Below are 7,954 nucleotides of genomic sequence, written 5' to 3'. Positions count from 1 at the left end.
GGCTGCCCACCACGGGGGGTTGCCCTGCTCCCCCCACCCCTCCTAGTGTCGTAACCCAATCCCCTGGGTATAAATACCCCAACCCTGCGGCCCTGCTGCTCCCTGAGGGGATCCAGCCGTCTGGCTTGGCCCCTGTGGATTGACAGCTGGAGTCTAACAGGGGCCTCGAGCCCTGCAAGGGTGGGGGAACCCCCGCTGCCTCCCCAGCAGTGTTACTCTCCCTCAGCCCATCCCTACAATTCTGATTCTGGGCCCCGTGCGCAAATCCTGCCCCGGGACACATCCAAATGGATCCCAAAGCCGCATCTCTCCGTCCTCTTTATTTACAGCAGCCCCGGGGAGCAGGAGCTGGAGCTTGTTCGTGCCGTGGGGGGGTCGTTAGGTTTTCTTCTGCTTGCGACCTGGGGGCAGAGGAGAGGATGGGGGGGTCAGGGCTGGGACCCCCTACTGCGATTCCTGCCCCCGGAGGGGATGCGGGGGACACTCACGGAGCTCGTTGTTGTTGGTGATGGCAATGGCAGCGCGGGCGCGGGGTCCTTGCTGCGTGAAGTGGTAGCCGAAGCGCACGACGGAGGGGCACTGCTCCAGCATGGTGGCCATCTCCATCTCCACTGTGTCGCCCAGCCGCTGGCACTGCAGGGCCGGGGTGAAACCGGGTGCGTCGGGAAGTTGGGGACACCCATGTCCCCTCCCTGGGCCACCCATGGATGCCCGTCCTTACCTGGTTGTCCACCTTGAGCTCGCTCAGGGTGGTGTTGTGGTACATGGCCTTGATGATGTTCATCATGCCGGTGCTGGTGATGAAGTTGGATTCGATGTTGAGGCTCTGCAGGGTCTTGTTCTCCATCAGCATCTCAGCTACAGCCTGCGTGTCACCTCAGGGTGTCACCTCGGGGTGTCCCCCCGGGGCTGGCACCCCCTCTCTGGCATGTCCTGGGCCACCGATGCCCCAGGTGATGGTGGAAAAGCCACAGTCACCTGGCCTTGCTGGTGCCCAGGATGGAGCCAGGGGCAGGGGACCGTGTCCCCTCCCTGTCTGGGGACATGTGGGGACATGGGGAACACGGGGCTGGGACTCACACTGGCCACGGGGTCATTGCTGCGGGTGGCTACCAGGCTGAGCTTTTTGACGTGGGTGTTGGTTTTCATGGCCTCGCAGATGGCCTTCAGCGTGGCGATGGGAATGTCCTATGGCAAGGGGACGTGGGTGTCACCAAGGGGATGGGGACATCCCTGAGGATGCAGGATGTCACCAAGGGAATGTTAGTGGCATCGAGGGGGTGTAGATGTCTCCAAAGATACAGAGGCATCCCCGAGAGGGTGCTGGATGTCACCCAAGGGATGTAAATGGCACTGAGGGGACATGGGATGTCACCAAAGGGACACGGATGCCACCGGATGAGGACCAGCACCCTGGGGTGCCTTGGAGCCACTCCAGGTTGGGGACAAACACCCCAGGGATACCCCAAGTCAGGCACCAGTCCCACAGGGACACCCCAGGACAGCGCGCGGCACCCAGGGACGTCCTGGGGACACTCTGGGACAGGGACCAGCCCCACCGTGATGCCCCCCAGCACCTTGGGGTGCCCTGGAGACACCCTGGGATAGGGACCAGCCCCATGGGGATGGGGATTGGCACCCCAGGACTGGGATTAGCACCCTGGGGACACCTTGGGGACACTGCCACCAGGTCCCTCACCTTGATGTTGTTGAGGTTGACGTCCTCCAGAGCCCCGTCGTTGGCCTGGATCTGCCGCAGCGTCTCCTCCACGTTGGTGGGATTTGGGGGCTCATCTGGCACCGGCTTGTATGTGTCAGGCTTCACCACGCCTGGGGCATACGCGTGTGTGTGGGGACACACGTGACTGCGCATGGGGGCACGGGCACGTGGGGACACGTGTTTGCACACGTGCGTGGGGTCACCACAGGGAATCCCGGAGGGGTTCTGGTCCCCAAATCCCCCCCAAACAGCCCCATGGTCCCTGTGTCCCCTGTCCTGGGGGGCTCGTCCCCGTGTCCCCTGTTCCCGTGTCCCCAGGGCACTCACTGTTGATGCCCTCTGTGTTGGAGATGGCCCCGCTGCAGATCGCATCGTAGTACTGCTTGTTGCTCATCAGCGTGTACATGCCCAGGATGGCTGTGGGACCGGGGAGGGGGGGGTCAGCAGGTGCCCCAGGACCCCCCCCCCCCGGTCCCTTTGTGTCCCCCCGAGGGTGGCCACAGCCCCCCCAGCCCTGCTCAAGGCGGGCCGGGGAAGCCGTGGGGAGTGGGTGGGCTGGGGGCCAGCGGTGAAAGCTGAGCATGGGGGCACGGCGCTGCTTTTAGCTGGACCCTGGCGGGGACCCAGGGGGGGGGGGGGGGGCCGGCACACGCCTGGCAGCAGGGAGCATGGGTGTGAAACGGGGCCAGGGCAGGCGTGCAACACGCTAGCCCCGTGCAATGTTTCCCCCCATACAACGCTTATCCTTATGCAATGTGCTCCCTCCCTGTGCAATGTGCTCCCTCCCAGTGCAACGCTGCGGTGCCACATGCTGCCCCCATGTGAAGCCGATGTGGGACATGCTGTCCCCGTGCGATGTTGTGGGGCAGCCTCGTGCAAGGTTGTCGTGCGATGCAGCAGCCCTGCATGAGGTTCCAGTGTGACGCAGCAGCCTTGTGCGAGGCTGCGGCATGACGCAGCTGCCCCATGTAAGGCCACGGTGCAATGCAGCAGCCTCATGCAAGGTTGCGGTGCAATGCGGCTGCCCCGTGCAAGACCCACCAGCGATGTCGCACATCTCGGCTTCGGTGGCGTTGGCCAGCGCCTCCTCCAGCTCGGGCTCCAGCGTGATCTGCTCCTCCCGCGGGATCTCCCGTGTCGGGTTCTTGGGTACGAAGGGCTTCCCTGGGCACGGGGACACGGGTCACAGCCTGCCCAGCCTCGCACCAGCTGGGTGACACCAGACATGGTGGCCCCAGGGACAGGGCTGGAAGGGGCGCGTGGGGATGCGGCTGCTGCCGGAGGGTGACCTCCCCAGGGGTGACTGTGCCTGGGGGTGACAGTCTGGGGGGGGGTTGTGTGACCGTACTGGGGGGGTGATGTTACAGGGGGTGGCCGTATGGGGGGGTGGCATTGCCAGGGGTGGCTGTACTGGGGGTGACATTGCAGGTGTGGCCATATGGGGGGTGACATTGCCAGGGGGTGGCTGTGCCTGGGGCTGGCGGGGACCCAGCTCGCCCGGGACACCCGAGCTGCTGGCGAGGACCGTTCTGCTGAGCTAAATATACCCGGCGCTGTGTGGCCCTGTCCCCCCTGGTCCCCACGGTGTCTCCCCCCCCCCCCCCCCCCCACCTCGGGTCCCCGCACCTTTCTTCTCGCCGGTGAAGGGCACCAGGTCGTCACGCTCGCCGGCCTCCAGCGCCTGCTTCTCCAGGTGCTGCAGCAGGGCCTCCCGGTCCAGCGGCCCCGTCGGGCTCTTCTGTGTCTGGTCCCGCTGCCGCAGCCCCGCTGGCAGCAGCACGTTCTGGGGACCCACCGTGTCACCCATGGGGGACCCCGATGGCCAGGTGTCACCCATCCCGCTTGTCACCCCCCCCCGCACCGGGACCCACCTCGGGGTCCATCTCCAGCAGCTCCAAGTCCAGCTGTGCCAGCTCCTCGGCTGACAGCTCCCGCAGGATCTTGTCCTCGTCGATGTCCCGGTACTTCTCCAGCTCCTGCCGGTAGGACGTCATGGTGAGGGACCAGGAGGCAGCCTGCGGGGGAGGACAGGGGGGCTGAGCAGCTGGCGAGAGGCTCCCTAGGGTGGGGGGATGCCCTGCACTGCAAGGGGACCCCCACACGCCACGGCGATCCCCTCAATGCCACGACCTGCAGGGTACCTTCATGCTATGGGTGGTATTGAGTTCCCACTGGGCTGGGGGGGCCGTGGGGCACCACAGGGTGGGGGGTCCAGGGTGGTGTGGTTGGGGAGCTCTTGGGGAAACTAAATCCTAGCTCCGAGGTGCTCCCCAGGGCCAGGACCCAGTATCCCCCCTAGACTCCCCCACTTCTTGGGGGGAACGTCCCAGTCCAGCAGCCCCAGGCCCCCTGGACCCTCCCCAGTACCCCTTTGCCCCCCAGCACAGGTCCCCACTTCCCTGGGGGGGGCAGCAGGGGTAAACGCTGGGGACATGAGTCCCCCGACAACGGGGTTGGGACCCCCCGAGGAACCAGGTTAGGATTTGCCCCCCAACACCTGCATCCCCAGGGCGGGGGGAGGACACACACACCCGCTGCCCCCGAGAGAGACCAGACACCCATGGGTGAGAGCTGGGGGGCTGCAGGGTGGGGGTTCCCTTGGAAAGAGGATTCCCAACAGCACCCAGGGACCCTGGAGTCAGTGTCCATGGGGATGATGTGCCCCCCACCACCCTGGGGAACCCCACCCTTGGGACCTCCGAGGCCCTACCTGGCCGCTGACTGGGGTGGCGGAGCCTGCCTGGGTGCGAGCCCCGGTGCTGAGCCAAGGGCTCCAGCCGCGCAGGGCATGAGATCAGCGTTTTATTCTGCGAGCCGGCGGCGGGGAGGGGCGAGATCACATATCCCCAGGCGTTATCGAGCCCTGCCAGCCCCGTGCCGGCTCCACCCCAGCGCCCTGGCATGGCGGGGGCACCCCTGGGCAATGCGGGGGGGGACCCTCGTGAGCTGGTGGCTCCCCATTACCTCTTGGCGTGCCCTGGCCAGGGGGGAATGGGGAGGCTGGGGGGAGAGGCCACAGGGAGAGGCGGAACCTTGTGCCTGGGGCCCTGCAGCCCCTCGGAGACCCCCAAACCCCCTCCCAGGGATATTTTAGGCCCCTTCACCCCGAGACTGTCTAGGTGACTCTGCTCTCAAGTGCCCCCTAGCCCCCAAAATCGCATTTGGGGGTGGGTGTGTGAAGCCGCCGTCATCGGGGCTCCTGTGGCAGCACAGGACTGTGAGCAGGAGCACCAGGGATGAACTGCTTTATTGTAGGGTCTCTCGGAAAACAAGGGGTGGTACGCACCCTGTGTTTACTGTAGGGTCTCCTAGTGTTGCAGGCACTGCACGTTGAATGGAAATAGGAGTCCATGCCCTTGCTGTATGCCGGCTACTCAGATTTATTCCATTTTTATATAAAAAAAGATAGGAATGAGATAAATAGAGCAATGAACCATTGCCCACGGGAGTCAGAGCAAGGAGAGGCCTCGACCTGGAGTGGCTACGAGCCCCCCATGGACCCCTGGCACTCAGGTTGTGGGGACGCTCTGCTTGATGATGATCTTCTGGCGGGTGGGACGGACGTTGGGGTCGGGGCCAGGTGGAGCAGTGGCCCCCAGGGCGGCGGAGGCGGCGGCGCTGGGCAGCCCATGCGCTGTGATGTATTTCTTGTAGGCCTCCCGGATGATTTTGAAAGCACGGATGTTGGAGTAGGGGATGTCAGTGATGGGGTCACGGTAAACAGCTGGTTTGTGGGTGACGGGGCAGATCTCCCGCACTGGCAGCCGCGGTGGTTTCGCTTTGGGGAAGAAGCGCTCGAAGGTTTCATCGTCGCTGAAGGAGATGAAAGTGCGGGAGCACTTCCCGGCAGAAGCTGGAGCTGGGGCTGGAGTTGCTTCAGCCTGCTGCGGGTCTTGGTCCAACCTGCAAGAGCCACAGTCAGCACCCAGGAGACCCCCGGGTGGGGAGAAACCCTGGGAGAGCTCCCACAGTGGGCAGAGCTGCCAAATCTGCTCAAGCCAGCCCCCAGGACCGGAGCGTGGGGCTTGCAGGGCTCTAAGGCGCTGCCCAAAACCCACTTTTCCCTTACCACGATGGAAAGAGCCCAGGGAGGGATCAGCAGCAGGAGCCAGGGTGCAGCTGGGTGTGGTGGGGCACAAAAAAATCCACTGGGGCCATGTTCAGGTGACCCCAACCTACCCTTCCACATCTACATTCTCCTCCTTGCCCGGCTCCGGGATGAGGGGCATGGTGACGGACCAGTACCGGATAACGGGCCCCACGCACTTCCGCTTCTTCTGGACCTGCTTCTTCTTGTCGGCTTCCAGGCGCTCGTAGTTCTCTGTGAAAGCGGCAACAAACCAAGGGGGAGGCTCAGCACCTCACCAACACCCTCACCCCCTCTCCCTGTGTTGTTTTGGGGGTCCCTGCACCCCTTGGCATGGCACTCGGCTCACCCAGGGAGCGGAGGTTGATCTCTTCCGTGATCTTGGCCTCCTCCAGCAGCTCCTCCTGTGTCAGAGGCCGGTCGTAGTTGGAGCCACCCTTCTTACGCTTGGACTGGACCTGCCGCTCCTGGATGCGCAGGAAGGTTTGGCGCGTGTGCTCTGTCGTCGACTGTCGCATGTGCTTCCGGCCTGTGGCAGGACGATGGGGCTCACTGGTAGGCACTGGCCGGCCCAGCTCACCAGGAGCTCTCCTGGAGGGGGCCCGTTTCCAGCCTCTCCCGTCTCGCCCTGCCCGCACTCACTGTCTCCCACGTCATCCTGGAGCTCCAAGGGGACGGATTTCACCTCTCGTGGCTTCTGGGAGCTGCCGCTGGGGACGTCCATCTTTTTGGGACGAAGGCTCTTGAGGGGCTCCTAAGGGATGGGGCAGAGGACATGAGGAGGGAGAAAAAATCCCCCAGGCCATGGCTTCGGCCTCATTTAAACCTCAGTTTTTCCTAATGAGGAGGCATCCCCTGCCCGCAGTGCTGGGAAGGGGACCCGGAGCCCCCTGCCTGTACCCGGTAGGCCTTGGTGACAACGCGGCGGCGGCGCTTGGGCTCGCTCTCATCCTGGTCACTGGCGGGTTCTTCGCCCTCGTCGATGTCGAAGTCCGAGTCCACCTCGTCATCGCTGTCCGACTGGTCACCCCTGTACTCGTCATCACCTGACTCCTGCGGGGACAGAGGGGCTGCATCACCACTCCCCCCAGGGCTCCCCACGCCGCAGCCCCGAGCCCGGTGCCCTCCCACCCCGAAGCCATGGGGGCCTCATTGCTACGGGATGGGGGGGGGGGCGGCGGCTTCTCTAATGGCTGGACACCCCCTGTCCCCACTGCTCGTCCCCTGGCCCCTCCTGCTGCGACGCAGCGCCCTGCCCGGGGGACAACCCCCTGGGGCCCCCGGTGATCCCCGCCGGGGACCCCCCCCCCCCCCCGAACCCCCAGACATCTGCCCCCCCCCCAGGCTCCCCCGCCCCCCCGGCACCCCCAGACACCCGCCCCCGAGCCCCTCACAGCACCGGGACACCTTCGGTCCCGTTCGCCCTAGGGCCCCCGAGACTCCCCGGGCCCCACTGCCTCCCCCGGGTCCCCGGCGTCCCCGCACCTCGGTGAAGCCGCCGTACGTGGTCTGGTAGAACTCATCCTCCTCCTCGGCCTCCAGCAGCCCTGAGAGCCGGTTACCGGCCGTGCGCCGCGGGGCGCGACCCTCCGCCAGGCTCATCGCGCCGCCGCCGCGATCGGCGCTCCGCTGCGCGTCCTGCCCGGCCTGACGCTGCACCGCCAGGCAGGCGAAAGCGAGCGCCGAGCGGCCGATGGAGGCGGGCGCCCGCCCTGCGGGCCGGAGGAGTAACTGCAGGTTCCTGTGGGCGGCGGGGGCTCCTCTATGGGGTACCGGGGGGGGGGGAAACCGCCTCTGGGCCCTGCCCCCCCCCCCGGTATGGCCACGTCGCGTCCCTGGGGATGGAATGTGGAAAATTACGTCACCGCGCGACGTCACGGCAGGTGATACCGTGACGTCCCGTGCGCCATGTGCCCCCCCCACCGGCTTTGTTTTGGTCGCGCTTCACCCGTCACGTGACCCACGGCGGCCTGCGCGGCCGCGGCCCTCACCGCCCTCTGCGCATGCGCCCTGAGGGTTTGTCACCCTCGCCCTGGGTGGTCGCGTCCGCGGGGGCGAGTCCAAGTGTGTGTGTGTGTGTGTGTGGAGGAAACAGCTACCTGGACTGCGCGTGCGCTCTGCGGGCCGGCGCGGCGTGTCCGTCCGTC

The 7,954-nt window shown here is 65.8% G+C and overlaps 2 protein-coding genes across 3 annotated transcripts; both read right to left on the bottom strand.

The window, feature by feature from the left end:
* Window positions 1–300: 300 nt before the first annotated feature.
* TMOD4 (tropomodulin 4) lies at window positions 301–4,554 on the bottom strand. Its single transcript, XM_030024558.2, has 10 exons — window positions 4,431–4,554; window positions 3,592–3,735; window positions 3,347–3,503; window positions 2,762–2,884; window positions 2,048–2,137; window positions 1,700–1,830; window positions 1,081–1,188; window positions 722–865; window positions 489–633; window positions 301–401 (listed from the first exon to the last, which is right to left on the bottom strand). Exons 2-10 carry the CDS (start codon window positions 3,712–3,714, stop codon window positions 379–381), a joined length of 1,044 nt encoding a protein of 347 aa, XP_029880418.1. The 5' UTR covers window positions 3,715–3,735; window positions 4,431–4,554; the 3' UTR covers window positions 301–378.
* Window positions 4,555–5,084: 530 nt separating this feature from the next.
* On the bottom strand, window positions 5,085–7,683 carry VPS72 (vacuolar protein sorting 72 homolog). Of its 2 annotated transcripts, none has more exons than XM_030024556.2 (6): window positions 7,293–7,683; window positions 6,702–6,860; window positions 6,450–6,561; window positions 6,157–6,336; window positions 5,900–6,041; window positions 5,085–5,623 (listed from the first exon to the last, which is right to left on the bottom strand). In XM_030024556.2, exons 1-6 carry the CDS (start codon window positions 7,407–7,409, stop codon window positions 5,230–5,232), a joined length of 1,104 nt encoding a protein of 367 aa, XP_029880416.1. In that variant the 5' UTR covers window positions 7,410–7,683; the 3' UTR covers window positions 5,085–5,229. The 2 variants fall into 2 exon arrangements, with proteins under 2 accessions (XP_029880416.1, XP_029880417.1); XM_030024557.2 differs by having other exon boundaries at window positions 6,708–6,860; window positions 7,293–7,670.
* Window positions 7,684–7,954: the final 271 nt, after the last annotated feature.

This window comes from Aquila chrysaetos, chromosome 9, assembly GCF_900496995.4.
Source record: "Aquila chrysaetos chrysaetos chromosome 9, bAquChr1.4, whole genome shotgun sequence".
Taxonomy (NCBI): Eukaryota; Metazoa; Chordata; class Aves; order Accipitriformes; family Accipitridae; genus Aquila; species Aquila chrysaetos.
This window is presented reverse-complemented; position numbering and strand designations above follow the sequence as displayed.

Excerpts from the sequence above, each read along its gene's own strand:
- TMOD4 (XM_030024558.2), bottom strand. The coding sequence starts at position 3,714 with ATGACGTCCTACCGGCAGGAGCTGGAGAAGTACCGGGACATCGACGAG. Across the intron at positions 1,831-2,047 it reads CAACACAGAGGGCATCAACA|GCGTGGTGAAGCCTGACACA; the intron begins GTGAGTGCCCTG and ends CGTATGCCCCAG. Across the intron at positions 1,189-1,699 it reads TCAACCTCAACAACATCAAG|GACATTCCCATCGCCACGCT; the intron begins GTGAGGGACCTG and ends CCCTTGCCATAG.
- VPS72 (XM_030024556.2), bottom strand. The coding sequence starts at position 7,409 with ATGAGCCTGGCGGAGGGTCGCGCCCCGCGGCGCACGGCCGGTAACCGG. Across the intron at positions 6,861-7,292 it reads CGTACGGCGGCTTCACCGAG|GAGTCAGGTGATGACGAGTA; the intron begins GTGCGGGGACGC and ends CTGTCCCCGCAG. Across the intron at positions 6,042-6,156 it reads GATCAACCTCCGCTCCCTGG|AGAACTACGAGCGCCTGGAA; the intron begins GTGAGCCGAGTG and ends CCGCTTTCACAG.